Source organism: Ranitomeya variabilis, chromosome 1 (genome assembly GCF_051348905.1).
Source record: "Ranitomeya variabilis isolate aRanVar5 chromosome 1, aRanVar5.hap1, whole genome shotgun sequence".
In the NCBI taxonomy this organism is placed as follows: Eukaryota; Metazoa; Chordata; class Amphibia; order Anura; family Dendrobatidae; genus Ranitomeya; species Ranitomeya variabilis.
In genome coordinates, this window is record NC_135232.1 from 671631978 (window position 1) to 671647586 (window position 15609).

The 15609-nt window shown below is 46.9% G+C and overlaps 1 protein-coding gene across 6 annotated transcripts in view; it reads right to left on the reverse strand.

Moving 5' to 3' along the window:
- Positions 1 to 15609, reverse strand: part of MGA (MAX dimerization protein MGA) — a 155791-nt gene that overhangs the window by 53874 nt on the left and 86308 nt on the right. For all 6 annotated transcript variants that reach the window (XM_077264150.1, XM_077264160.1, XM_077264112.1 and 3 more), the window contains 2 exons: positions 9956 to 10025; positions 9386 to 9846 (listed from right to left, as the gene is read on the reverse strand). In XM_077264150.1, coding sequence (XP_077120265.1) covers positions 9386 to 9846; positions 9956 to 10025 — 531 coding nt within the window. The remainder of the gene's footprint in view (positions 1 to 9385; positions 9847 to 9955; positions 10026 to 15609) is intronic.

Below are 15609 nucleotides of genomic sequence, written 5' to 3' on the forward strand. Positions count from 1 at the left end.
TGGTTTTAGCATGTCAGGTACTAGAAAACGGGAAAAAAATCCAAGTACGGTGAAATTGCAAAAAAAGTGCAATCTCACACTTTATGTTTGGCTTTTTTGCTAGGTTCACTAAATGCTAAAACTGACCTGCCATTATGATTCTCCAGGTCAGTACAAGTTCATAGACACCTAACATGACTAGGTTCTTTTTTTATTTAAGTGGTGAAAAAAAAAATCCAAACTTTGCTAAAAAAAAAAAAAAAAAAAAAAAAATTGCGCCATTTTCCGATACCGTAGGGTTTCTATTTTTCATGATCTGGGGTCGGTTGAGGGCTTATTTTTTGCGTGCCAAGCTGGCGTTTTTAATGATACCATTTAGGTGCAGATACATTCTTTTGATCGCCCGTTATTGCATTTTAATGCAATGTCGCGGCGACCAAAAAAACGTAATCCTGGCGTTTCTAATTTTCTTCTCGCTACGTTGTTTAGTGATCAGGTTAATGCTTTTTTTTTAATTGATAGATCGGGTGATTCTGAACGCAGCGATACCAAATATGTGTAGATTTGATTTTTTTATTATCGATTTATTTTGAATGGGGCGAAAGGGGGGTGATTTAAACTTTATTTTCTTACATTTTTTTTTACTTTTTCTTTTTTTTTTTACTTTTGCCATGCTTCAATAGCCTTCATAGGAGGCTAGAAGCAGGCACAACCCGATCGCCTCTGCTACATAGCAGCGATCTGATGTTCGCTGCTATGCAGCAGAATTGCAGGTGTGCTGTGAGCGCCGACCACAGGGTGGCGCTCACAGCTACCGGCGATCAGTAACCATAGAGGTCTCAAGGACCTCTATGGTTACAATGGAGAAGCATCGCCGACCTCCGATCATGTGACGGGGGTCGGCGATGCGATCATTTCCGGCCGCTCGGCCGGAAGCGGTAGTTAAATGCCGCTGTCTGCGTTTGACAGCGGCATTTAACTAGTTAATAGGCGCAGGCAGATAGCGATTCTGCCCGCACCTATTACGGGCACATGTCAGCTGTTCAAAACAGCTGATATGTCCCGGCTTTGATGCGGGCTCACCGCCGGAGCCCTGCTTCAAAGCGCAGTATCTGACCTCGGACGTACTATCCCGTCCGAGGTCAGAAAGGGGTGAAGGGTATGTGCACACGAAAAAAAAACCGCTGTGCTAATAGTGCGGAAAAGCTGCGGATTAAAAGAAGTAGCATGTCACTTGTTTTTTGTGGATCTGCAGCGTTTTTGTACCCATTCCATTATAGAAATCCGCAGGGGTAAAAAAACGCAGTAAATCCACACAAAATCCGAAGCAAATCCGCACAAAAAAAATGCGTCAAATCCGCACCTGCGTTTTCTGCCAAGAGATGCAGAATCCGCACCAAAAATTCCTAAGCCTAATCCGCAACGTGTGCACATAGCCTTACACAACTATGTACAAGCCCAACAGAAAGCACGTAACACTAACAAAAGCACAGAACTAGAGAGGGTTCTGTGTCCCCTCAATGAAAGCTTCAAGAAAGATATTTTACAGTGAGTACCAAAAATCCCTCTTTCCTTATCTCTCATGGGATGTCCTAAAGCAGTCCCGAGGATAGGGAACAGAATAAGCAGGAAATGATAAGTCGGGTGGCGGGTGACTGCCACCTGCAGTACCTTTCTTTTCAGGCCAGCATCAAACGAGGCATGGGTATGAACCCTGTAGAACCTCGCAAAAGTGTGCAAAGATGACCAGGTCGCGGCCTTGCAAATTTGAGATGCAGAGGCCTGGTGGTGAAATGGCCCAGGACCCCCGGCCGGGTGGAGTCAGACCTTACACTTGGAGGGGGATGTCTGTCCATGACTTGACACACCTTCAGTATCGCTGACTGAATCCAGAGGAGCACCCGGCACGGTATATTTGGAAGCTGGGAGCCCCTTACGACAATCCTTAAGAATGATAAACAAGGCGTCAGAGTGACGAAAGTAAGCAGTTCTTGAGAGATAGAAACGAAGGGCTCTGACCAGATCCAGTTAGTGGAGATACATCCCCAGGGCCTGAACTGGAGAAGGACAGAGAGAGAAGGTAGAACAATCTCTTCATTAATGTGGAAGGAAGACACCACTTTTGGCAGGAAGGAAGGGGCAGGTCTGAGCACCACCCTATCCTGATGAAGAACGTGAATTGGGGATCGGCAAGATAGTGCAACTAACTCAGAGATGGCTGTGACTGCGCCGAAAAAGGCAACCTTCCATAAAAGGAGCGAAAATGTAATGTCCTTAATGGATTAGAAAGGAGGTTGGTGAAGAAAGCCTAGTACGAGAATAAGATCCCAGAGCTCTATCGGAGGACGACACGGAGGTGCCAGGTGAGCGACACCCTGAAGGAAGATCTTTACCTGGGGACAAAAGGCCATATTTTGCTGAAAAAGACCTGACCCTTAAGAGTACTGAGAGCGAGATAAGAATCTAGGCCTGACTGTAGAAAGGCCAGTGTGGACAGGAGGGAAAAGGACATAGGAACAAAATTAATGTCTTCACTCCAATGAAATAAAGCCTTCTAACATTTTATTTCTCATATTTATCAAGATCTGTATGACATGAGGAGAAAAACAAGCCTCCCTCAGAATGGCAGCCTCAACAGCCATGGTATTAAATTCAAGAGACAGAGAACTCTGGTGGAAGAGGGGGCCCTGTGGGAGGTCTGGAAGCCTCCAGGAGACGTCCACGAGCAGGTTTACTAATGTCGCATACCAGGCCCTTCTGGGCCAATCCAGAGCTACCAGGATTACTACTTGGACCCCGTCCACCTTGATCTTATTTAATACTCTTGGAATCCGTGGGAGAGGAGGAAAAAAAATAGAATAGCAGAAATTGGGACCACGGAATGACCAGAGCGTCATAACCGAAGGCTAGGGAGTCGCAAGACCTGGCTACGAAACCAGGCACCTTATGAGTTATCTGAGACGCCATCAGATCGACGTCCGGAGTGAGCATCGGTGACAGATCTGGTTGAAGACGGCAGTGTTGAGAGACTACTCGCCCGAGGTGGGACCCTGACCAATCAGGAAGTCAGCTGCCCAACTATCCAGCCGCGGAATGTGAACTGCTGATATTGCTGGTACGCGGCGTTCTGTCCAAAACGGAATCCTTGCTACCTCCACCATGACTGATTTGCTGCGCGTCCCGCCTTGGCGATTTATACATGCCACAGTTATGGCGCTGTCTGACTGAACACAAACTGGATGACCCGCAAGGCGATTCTGCCAGTGGCCAAGGGAGAGGTAAATTGTTCTGATTTCCAGCAATTTGATGGGAAGAGTGGCCTCCTGAGAGATCCACCTACCCTGAGCTGTGCGATGCAGAAAAACCGCTCCCTATGCGAGGAGACTGGTGTTGATAGTAAAGACTTGTCAGCGGAGCGGAAGGAATGATTTGAAGCGTAGAACGAAGGACAAGAGAGTCCACCATGTCAGAGACTGTCTCATCCAAAGGGATAGCAAAATGGGACGGTTCAGGGAAGAGGTTCTCTTGTCCCAAGCTGACAAGAGAGCTAGTTAAAGGGGATGGGTATGGAACTGGGCAAAGGGTACAGCTTCCATGGCGGCAATCATCATCTCCAGTACGCTCATGCAGAGTCACAGGGGATGCGGAGATGGCAGTCTCAGGTAACAGATAGATCCCCAGTCAGAGAGATGAGATCTTTTCATCTGGAAGAAAGACCTTGGCACGAGCGGTGTCCAACAGAATGCCCAAAAAACACCAGGTGTCGAGGCGGGATCAGGGAAGACTTTTCCCTGTTGAGTATCCAGCCAACACCGGAGAAAATGTCCAGAGTTATCTGAAAACCCTGGCGGTCAGTCTCGGGAGGAAGGACCTTTTTTCAACAGATTGTCCAGGCAAGGGATGATGAGTATCCCCTTGGATCGAACAATGGCCATGACCGTTGCCATAATCTTTGTAAACACCCTAGGGGCAGAGGTCAGGCTGAAGGGAACGGCTGTGAACTGGTAGTGCTCCTCTGGAATCGTGAATCGGAGAAATCTCTGATGCGGGACGCAAGTAGGGATGTGCATGTAAGCATCCTGAAAGTCCACTGAGCAGAGAAACTCCTTGGGTTCTATAGGAACTCCATCTGGAAGTGACGGAGACAGACTCAACTGTTTGTCCGATTCTGGATCTCAAATGGTTAAAGGGAGCCATCCTTTTTTGGAACCACAAAGAGGTTGGAATAAACTCCTGAAGAGAAAAGGATAGGGCCAGTCACAACAGAGCATACTCAAAGTCAGCGACGGTCCAAATGTAGCTGCAAGGGCTACTGTGTCCCCCAGAACCGTGGCTGCATGTAGAGAGCAGAGCTGCCGCTGGAGCTAATGAGCCGGAGGAAGAGGCAGGGACTGGATTCTGTAGGAAAAGAGCCGGCAGTTGTACAGGCCGGGTAGTGCACGAGTAAGGTACTGCTTGCTGACTACCATTCCTGCCGAAGGCATGGATTAGCAAGAAGGAAGAGGCCCTGTGTTAGGCCTAAAAATGAGCGAGGATAACGAGCACAGACAGTGACGCTAATCGCGAGGGGCATTGGAGCGGTATGGAGAAGAAGAGATTGGCTTTCTCATTGGATTAAAAAGCATGCGCGCTGATTGGCCGGAGAGGATGGAAGGTGGCTTGGCTGAAAAGGGGTTGCGGGGAGCCAGGAGACAGCCCAGAGACGGGGACAAAATTTTGAGAGAGGGCCTGGATGGACATCGCGGCACCAGCTGCATCTGGACCAGCAAAACCGCGGGGAGGACTCAGGACGTATCTTAAGAGTCCTTATCCTTCTTCGCCCATGAGGAAGACGTATGGATCCTCGAGTGGGTGGGGGTCTCTGGGATATGGCGTCCTCCTTCCCACACTGTCACGGATCTGGACGGTGCAGAAGACAGTGTCAACCCCTAAAAGGGTGAAGACTACAGACAAGTAACCACAGTCTTCCTCCCGGCCAACACGGAGGACAGGGTTAGGACCAGCCACCGAGAATCGACCCTGAAACACTGTGAGGTGACAGGGAATTAGATTCTGCCCTGCAATTCTAAGAGCGGACGATGCGGGTGACACCACATTGTTCTCTTGGTTGCAAGAGTGTGGAAAAACAGGGAGAGAAATTACACCCTGTAGAAGAAAAACCTGAAAGAAAAAGGGGGGGGGGGGGGGGAATGAGTAAAAAACAACAGCGTGACCGGAAAAAGAAAAGACAGATCTAAAATCGGATCCAGGTCTGCCTCCTACTGACACTAAGCTTAAACTGATTAGTGAGCTTTGTGTCAGTTGGTGAGCGTGTACTTCGGAGGAGGAGCTATTTTCCTTTTATTTGCAAAGTGTCAGCCTCCTAGGGACAGCAGCATACACCCATGGCTACCTGTGTCCCTCAATGAAGCGATAAAGAAAGCTTTTGGAGAAGCATAATTTTTATTAATACATCCCAACGAGGCAACGTTAACAAAAATGGAGGGTGTTTTGTCTCCCAATGAAGGCTACGAGAAGAGGATTTTATGGTAAGTTCAAAAATCCTCTTTTCTCAGACACTTCATTGGTTGACTAAGGTAACATGGGACAACCCAAATCAATCATTAGGGCAGGAAATAGGTATGAATTTTGTAGGCAAATCCTTCAGCTAGTAAACCACGCACCTTTTTTGTCCAGACTCGCATCCACTGAGGCAAAAATGTGAACACTGTAGAATTTTGAGAACTTGTGAACGAGGGACCAAGTAGCAGCTTTACAAAACTGCAAGGTCAATGCCTGATGGTGAAGAGCTCAAGATGCTCCCACTGCCCCAGTGGAATGAGCCTTGATCCCTAACAGGGATGCTTTGATCTTGGCTTTATAAGCTTCCAGGATGGTAGAACGAATCCAGAAGGCAATGGTTGCCTTGGAGGCAGAAAGACCTTGGTTGGGTCTGAAGGAAGTGGTCACCATTAGGTAGTGACGCACTGCTGTTACCAGATCCAAACAGTGTAAGGATTATAAGGAGAGGAGTCGAGGGAAGAAAGAATGATCTCTTTGTTTAGGTAGAAGGAAGAAACCACCTTGGGAAGGAATGAAGGCACCTCACTGAACCAGGTGAATGACTAAGGAAAGGAGAGCAGCAGGATAGGGCTGCTTGTTCAGATCAGATACTCGCCTAATAGAAGTGATAGGAATCAGGAACGTCACCTTGCAGGAAAGCCAGAGTGGGAAAATGCCGTGGATAAGATGAAAAAGAGGACATTACTGGGCTAAGTGCCAGGATTAAGGGTACTGTCACACTCTGCAACTTTCCAACGATCACGACCAGCGATACGACCTGGCCGTGATCGTTGGAAAGTCGTTGTGTGGTCGCTGGAGAGCTGTCACACAGACAGCTCTCCAGCGCCCAACGATGCCGAGGTCCCGGGTAACTAGGGTAAACATCGGGTTACTAAGCGCAGGGCCGCTCTTAGCAACCCGATGTTTACCGTGGTTACCAGCGTAAAAGTAAAAAAAAACAAACCGTACATACTCACATTCCGGTGTCCTTCAGGTCCCTTGCCGTCTGCTTCCCGCACTGACTGAGTGCCGCCGTAAAGTGAAAGCAGATCACAGCGGTGACGTCGCCGCTGTGATCTGCTCTCACTTTCCGGCCGGCAGTCAGAGCGGGAAGCAGACGGCAAGGGACCTGAAGGACACCGGAATGTGAGTATGTACGGTTTGGTTTTTTTACTTTTACGCTGGTAACCACGGTAAACATCGGGTTACTAAGCGCGGCCCTGCGCTTAGTAACCCGATGTTTACCCTGGTTACAAGCGAACGCATCGCTGGATCGCTGTCACACACAATGATCCAGTGATGACAGCGGGAGATCCAGCGATGAAATAAAGTTTCAAACGATCTGCTACGACGTACGATTCTCAGCAGGGTCCTTGATCGCAGTAGCGTGTCAGACACTGCGATATCGTATGGATATCGCTGGAACGTCACGGATCGTACCGTCGTAGCGACCAAAGTGCCACTGTGTGACAGTACCCTAAGTCCCAGGGATCCAAGGTAAACCAGTAAGGAGGAATAGAGTGGGCAACACCCTAAAGAAAGATGCTGACTTGAGGTTTATAAACCAGGTATTTCTGTAAAAGAATGGAGAGGGTCGTTACCTTGTTCTTGGAGAGAGCTAATAGCTAAACCAAACTCAAGACTCGACTGTAGAAAAGTGAAAATTATAAAATAAAAAAAAAACATAGATGAGACCTTGGGCACCAGCAGAAGGCCCTATACATATAATGATAGAATCAGTAATATTTTAGAAATGCATCAACAGCAATGCCAATCAACTAAGTGACCAAGAATTTGCAAGGGAAAGAGGACCTTGGGAGAGAAAGTCTTGTCAGTCTCCACGTAACCTCTGTGAGGAGGTCGATCACTTCCGTGTACTACGATCTTCGGGGTCCAGTATGAGGACACAAAATATGACAGTAATTCCTTCTAACTTGATCTTCTTGAACAGCTTAGGTGACAGAGGCAGAGACAGGAACAGATAAGGGAGAACCACGGAAGACCACGGGCTCACCAGAGTGTCGGATGCGATCGCTACCGGGTTGCAAACTCTGGGTACGAAACGGTCATCTTTGTGATTGTGTCTGGATGCCATCAGGTTGACATCTGGAGTGCCCCACTACAGGCAGATGTGATCGAAGGAGGTTGGATGCAGAGACCACTTTCCTGCGATTACGCCTTCACCACTTAGGAAGTCTACAGCCCAATTCTTCATTCCCGGGATTTGGATTGCGGCGAATTTTGGGACACTTCGTTCCACCCAGTCGAAAATCTGTGAGACCTCTGACATTGTTTGACAATTGAGTCCCTGCTTGATGTAGGCCATGGGAGCAGTGTTCCTGTCCTGGATTTGGATTGGGAAACAAAGGTTCCAGAGCCCTCATGGGAAGAAGGACTTTGTGACTCTTCCACTTAGTGTGCACAGTCAACTTCTGCAAGACTGCTCCGCTACCTAGAAGGATGTCATCTTGTAACAATCTGCCAGTGAATAGGAAGGAATGGATAAGTTAGAAGAATGAGGGGAGAGTCCCATCATAAGATTAGAGATAGTCTGACTTGGGTGGGGAGAAGAATCAAGATCATCCAGTGAGAGTACAGACTTGTACCAATGGGAAAGCAGAGCCAGATGCAGTGGCCCGGTGTGGAGCTGAGCAAATGATATCGCCTCTGAGGCTGCCATTATCTTGCTCATGCAGAAGCAGAGGAAAAGAAGAAAGGCAGCTCAGTCAACGCAGCCTCTGCCCTCTGACGACTCATTTGAGTATCCCAGTATGCACTGGGATAGAAGAATAGGAGACAAAAAAGCGCAAATAGGGTCTTATCCTCAGGACTGCTCTTAAAGAATTATGAGAGAACTGCTCACCTGATGGTGCAAAGTAAAGGTGTGTAATTTGTCAGCTGCTGCAGATCCACAGGTCAGCGCTGCGACCTCTTAGAGACGTTATAATAGATGAATGTGGATAAAATCTGCGCTGCTATGACAAATAATGAATCCAGATATAGTTGTAAGGTGTTCGGGTGGTTTATTCAACGCGTTTCGAAGCTCATGGCTTCTTCTTCAGGAAGTTTCCACACAAAGATATCTTATCTTATTTGTCATAGCAGCGCAGATTTTATCCACATTCATCTATTATAAAGTATGCACTGGGATGTCATACGGAGGATCATCAAACAGGAAAGTAACAGAAATAAATAAAACAGAGTAGAGATTGAACGGTTGGGATTTCTTAATTTATGTATATTAGATTATTATATTAAATAGACATTTAAGATTAAATCAATGTTAGTTTTAGACTACCCCTTAAACACCAACTGTGCTAGGAGAAAAAAAAATGTTCTGCGGTCCAGACAGGAGCGGATACAGACTGACGACCAGCAGAACAGTACTGACTTATTTTAGGTCAGGAAAATACCTCTCTGTTACCCTATCTTTGGAGACAAAAGAAGAAAATTAGAAAAAAAATCAAGTACACAGTTGGCATAAACCGTCTGGAGCTCCAGATACACGTCTGCCCCCTAAGTGACATTAAGCCAAACAGAATAGCCTGGTTGCAAGTAGTCAGGTGTAGCCAGCTGGGGAGGAGACAACTTTTTTTTTTCTTAGTGGTTATTCTCGCAGATTGTAAGCTCTTGCGAGCAGGGCTCTCACTCCTCCTGGAATCTGTTGATTTACGGGTTATTCTGTAATGTCTATTGTCTGTACAAGTCCCCCTGTAATGTAAAGTGATGCGGATATTAATATGTTGGTGCTGGTGTGTATTTCAATGAAGCGCCCAAGAAAAATAAGAAGGAAGGTCATTAAGAAAATGCAAGAAAAGATTATGGAAGGCCACTGACACACATGGTAGAGACTGGTGGAAAATACCTCAACCAACTCTGTTTTATCGATGTCAGAAGTTTTCAGTCGGGCCATAAGTTTGCCAGCTGGAATAACCTTGCTGTAAAATGGCAGGCCCTTCTTCCCTCCAGGAAACTTTTCTTCTGTATCAGAAGTGTCTTCAGGTTCTTCTTCTGGAAGTTTCACACTTTCAACTTTCTGCTTTGCAGTCGTCAGCTTTGGAGGGTCAGGGTTTGACTGCTTTTTAGAAGACATTGCATTCTTATCTTGAGAACTAAACGTAGATTTCTCGTCACTTCTATGTTCTTGGGACAGCTCAATATTAGAGGTTCCAAATGTGATGGACTGTGGTTCTATGCTGGTCATGTGTTGAGAAGTAATGTGTACAACTTTACCATCCTCCTCTTCCCGGTGGCAGTCTGACATCATTTCAATGAGTTTGGTTGGACCATTGTCGTCAACAGCTTTGCATTTTTTATTTGCAATTTCTGTATAAGTAAAGCAAAAAAAAAAAGAAATGTATAACTGGATGAAAAAAAAAAACAACCAAAACGATACAAAACCAGTGTGTCCTAGAATGTTGTTCTATAGCATTACCATACACTCCATATTCTCGATCATCTTCCTTTTCTTGCTTTATGGCCCTGATAGTTTTATGGTCAAGTCCCTGAAAATCAAAATAAAATAGTGAATCGCTGTAATACCAGAAATCACTAGCAATGTCAACAATGATATTTCTGGCTCTGAATATGATGCTTAGATCCAACATGCAAGGCTCAAGTATGAGTCAAATACCATAAAATTAGATGTATACATCAAAGAGGAGAGGGTACAATTAGATTTAAAACAAGGAGGTGGGAAGGTGCACTTAAAGCGAACCTGTCAGCTATTTTGGCCACTGCCTTTCAGGGCTCATCCTACAGCATTCTATAATACTGTAGATAAGCCCTCGATCCGACCTGAAAGATATAGATATAGATATATATAGATAGATATATATATATAGATAGAGAGATATATATATATATATATATATATATATATATATATATATATATATATATATATATATATATATATATACATATATATACATATATACATATACATATACATATATATATATATAGTTTTATTATACTAACCCGGGGGAGGGGGGGGGTTTGGGGCTGCGATCTGGTGGGTGTCGCAGGTCCGGCGGCAAAATAGCGGACAGGTTCCCTTTAAAATTTTGGCTATGCCATGCTCCTCTGATAACAGGGAACAGTGCCTCACCTAAATAATAACTCGGACTAGTGACACGATTGCTCTGCTAGCCTGAGCGATCCCGTTTGAGAAACAGTGAAGCTGGTCGGATCAAAAGTAGCGCTTGCAATTTGTATTCCACAGAGCTTGTAAACTCTATGCTCCTTGCCTTGGAGACAGGCCACCTCTGATAAGAGATTGCGTGGTGGCCAATGACCTAGCCAACAAACAGAAAGCTATAAAATTAAAAAAATCCCTTTGTTCTTGAGAAGGAAGAGATTTTTTAAAAAGTAAAATTGCAAGGTTGCTTTTTTTTTTTTTTTTTTTTTAAACACTTTGTAATTTTTAAGGAGGGTCTTTCACCAGTTTGAGCATGCTAATGCGGCCACATTATGAAATAGTGTCCGCAGAGCTGAGTAAAATGTAGTTTCTTTATCGCTTCATTGGGAGACACAGGTAACCATGGGAGTATGCGAGTATGCTGCTGTTCCTAGGAGGCCGACACTATGCACAAAACAAAGAAAAATAAAAAAGCTCCTCCTCCGCAGTATACACCCACCAACTGGCACAAAGCTAGTCAGTTTAAGCTTAGTGTCAGTAACAGGCAGACCTGGATCTGATCCCAGATCTGTCTTTACCTTTTCTGGTCACCCTATTTTTCTATTAATCTTTTCCTTTTTTTTTTCCCTTTCAGGTTTTCCTTTTACAGGGTAACGGGGTGTAATTTCTCACCCTGTTTTCCAACACTTGTGTGACCGAGAGAACAGCGTGGTGTCACCCACATCGTCCATTCTCAGGTCCACAAGGCAGGACCAAATTGCTCTGTCACCTCACGACGCTTCAGGGTGATTCCCGGTGGCCGGTCCTAGCCTTTTGCCCACACCAGCCCTCTCCTCGGAGCGGGCCGGGAGGAAGACTGGTCACTCGTTGGGCCTTCCCCCTTTTTAGCGGTTGACACAGTCTTCTGCACCGTCCGGACCCATGACTGTGCAGGAAGTAGGATGCCATATCCCAGTGACCCTCATCCACCTGGGGGATCTGGACTTCATCCTCAAGGGTGAAGGGATTCAGGACTCACTTTTGAGGTACGTCTGTGCCCTCCCTGTGGTACCCCCTTGCACGATACAGCTGGCTCCGATGCGCCGAGGTGCCTGTCCAAGACATTCATTTAAATTGAATGCCCAGCTCGGGCCTTCATTATGGTCCCCCTTTCCAGCCACGCCCCCTTCCCAACTCCTTGACCACTCAGTGCACTTCTTCAGGATCACACGCTTTTTTTTTTGTCCAATGAGAGACCTTGTCTCGCTCTCCTCCCTTGACACTGAGTCACGACCCCTGCGATCACGTCACTATCACAGGGCCTCTTCCTCCTGGTCAGTCCACTCCCTCAGCCAATCAACAGGGGGCCCTTCTAGTGCCTCACCGGCCTGCACATCAGCTGACCATACCTCCCTCAGCATTCGGTACTTGAACTTCCTCCTGATCTCCATCACTCATCTGCTACAGGACACTACAGCCTGCAAGCAGCTCTGCTCTTTGCTGTCTACAGCCACAGCTCTGCACACACCACAGCCTGCAGGGGGACACTGCAGACAACGCAGCTTCAGCTGGATCGTCGCTAACATCGGGTAGGCTCTGGCCTTACTGTCCTATTTTTTTCTCTTCAGGACCTTAGCCCTCCACAGAAGTATTCCTAAGGCCCTCACTTATGCTCAACCCCAGGGAGGCCTATTCCTGCCCAACTCCTACTATAATTCATTACGCCTGTACCTTCTGCAAAAAGAAGTGGCCCTCAGTCCTTAGCCCTCTGCCAGGCTTTCATCCCTTCTATCATGCCTGCATCACAGGAGCCCCCCATCGTCCGTGACGAGAGCACACCTCCCTCCTCCGGAGTGGGCGGTTTCTATGTCGCAATCTGTTTCTAACTAGACCAAGGTGTCTCTCTCCTTGGTCCAGGTCCCAGAACGCTTACCAAACCTGTCCGCCGCCACCAGTGTTCTGAATGCCTCCCACGGCGATTCGCATGCACCTTAATACCACCCTCACAAGGAGAGATCAAGAGCCAAGTCCAGGAAGCGATGTCTTTCCAGCTCTTCAACGAGCTCCCCGGACCTCTCTACATCCTCCAGGATGCCGTCTATATCTCACACCCCCTCTTCTGATGTGGCTCTGGGGAATGATCCAGATTCCCAGTCAGACTCAGATTCTGACGCAGACCAGAACTCCAAACTAAAGGACATGGTTCACAGCCTTATATAGGCAATTAACCAGACCCTTAATATTAAAGAGGACGAAGTCCCTCCCCAAGATCACTGTCTCCTTTGAACAAGTAAAATGTCTTTCCCGGACATTTTCTAACCACAGGGAATTTGAAGCAATTTTCAAACACTGGGAACACCCTGAGAAGCGATTCCCGGGGAGGAAACAACTGGATATTCTTTAAACCCTTTAGTTCGGTGCTCATTAACAAAAGGACAGAGTCCCCGACTGTTGATCCGCCAGTTTCTCGGCTGTCCTCCAAGATGGTTCTGTCTCTGTCAGACGGATCCTTTGTCATGGACTCCACTGACAGATCGAATCCCTGACTAAGTCAGCTTTTGAAGGAGCTGGTGCCTCCCTCTGTCCAATCTTTGCTTACACTTGGGTAGCAAAATCAGTTTCTGCCTGGGCAAGACTCTTTCGGAAGGGAATTCTAGCGGCAGCTTCTCCTGACCTTGCAGGCCAGATCGTCCACGCTGGCAAATATCTATTGACGGCATGCTTGGATGCGGCCAGTTGCTCTACTCGGCTTACCAGCAATATCACTGCCATACGGCAGATTCTTTGGTAATCAGTAATCGCCTATATGGAACCAGAGGAGGCTCTCTGTTCTGTGGACATTCAGGATGCTTACCTACACAACCCTCTTTGCGTCTCGCATCGGAGATTTCTCCGCTTCGCGATTCAGGATGAACAATACCAATTCACAGCCCTTCCCTTTGGCCTGGCCTTTGCCCCCAGGGTGTTTACGAAGGTTATGGCAGCTGTCATGGCCATTCTTCATTCCAGGGGGATGTTAATCATCCCTTATCTGGACAATCTGTTGATCAAGGGTCAGTCCTCCAAAGACTGCCGTCAGAGCCTGCAGCTCACCCTGGACGCTTTCACCCATCTCGGCTGGATAGTCAACAGGGAAAAGTATTTCCTGATCCCATCTAGGTGTCTGGTGTTCTTGGGCATGCTGTTCACCACAGCTTGAGCCAATGTCTTCCTTCCATGGGAGAAGTTCTCTTCTTTTTGCCTGTGCATCTGTGCTATGAGACGGCCAACTCCACATCCCTTGCGCCTCTGCATGAGTGTACTGGGGAAGGTGACTGCAGCCATGGAAGCAGTACCCTTTGCCCAGTTCCATACCCGTCCCCTTCAGCTGGCCCTCCTGTCAACTTGGGACAAGGGGAGCTCTTCACTGGACCGACCCATTCTCCTGCCTCTCCGGGTGAGATAGCCTCTGACATGGTGGATTCTCAGATGGGGAGCGGTCTGTCTCCATGGTACAGCACAGGGTCGAAGGAATGCTCAGAATGCCGCTCTCCCCATCAACTTGCTGGAAATTAGAGTGATTTAGGTCTCCCTTCGCCACTGGCAGAATCACCTCGCTGGCCACGTAGTCAGACAATGCTGCCATCGTGGCGTATATAAATCACCAAGGTGGATCGCGCATCAAATCAGTCATGATGGAGGCAGCAAAGATCCTGCTTTGGGGAGAACGTCATATAACCGCACTATCAGCAGTCCACATCCCGGTGATGAACAATTGGACATCCGACTTCCTGAGTCATCAGGGCCTCGTGTCAGGCGAGTGGTCTTAACACCACCGTCCTCTACTAGATCTGACACAGATGGGGCAACCCGGATGTCAACCTAGTGGTATCTCAGATGAACTACAAGGTGCCTTGTTTAGTAGCAAGGTCCCGCGAGACCTTCTAGCCACCAGTTATGACGCCCTAGTCATTCCGTGGTCCCAATTCCAGCTGCCCTACCTATTTCCTCCTCTCCCGCTGATTCCAAGAGTCTTAAAAAAAAAAAATATATCAAGTTACAGGGAATTCCGGTAATTCTGGTAGCTCTGTGTAGGCCCAGAAGGGTTTGGTACACGGAGTTAGTAAACATGCTTGCAGACGTCCCCTGGAGGCTTCCAGACCTTCTCTCACAGGGCCCTGGCTCTTCCACCAGAATTCACGATCTCTAAATTTAATGGCATGATTGTTGAGGCCGCCATTCTGAGGGAGGTTGGTTTTTCTCCTCAGGTCATTCAGACCATGATTAACGAGAGAAAATCTCGTGCATTTATCATAAATACTGGAAAGCCTTTTTTAGTTGGAGTGAAGACAATTCCGTTCCTATGCCCTTTTCACTTCAGTCAATACTGGCTTTTCTTCAATCAGGTCTTGATTCTGGCCTCGCACTCAGTACCCTTAAGGGCCAGGTCTTGGCACTTTCATTCCTCTTTCAGCAAAATCTGGCCTCTCGTTCCAAGATCAAGACCTTCCTTCAGAGGGATGCTTGCCTGGCACCCCCTTATCGTCCTCCGATAGTGGTGGGACCTTAATCTTGTACTAGGAAAGTGATGGGCAACCTTTTGAGCTTGGGGTATCAAAATTCACCAAAAAACAGAGCATACCTCGGGCGGTGTGTCACTTTGAGAAAAATACTTTTGCGATATTTATAGTTTAAATAACAAATGTATAATTGTAATATGTAACGCATAATGTATGGTCTTGGTATTATTTAACTTGTGTGGGGTGCCGTGAACTAAGATAAGTGAGGAGGAGGGGGAATTCTTTAAGTGACCTGCCTTTTAGTGACTTTTTGTTGCCAAATTTCAATGGCTAAATCTTCAATTGAAGGTTGGTATTTTGTACACTTCAAGCCCAAGCAAGCACTACTAACTTCATCTGTCAATCTGTTTCTTTTGTTGGTTTTGATATTATTTAACGCTGAGAATAAGGTCTCACAAAAGTACATAG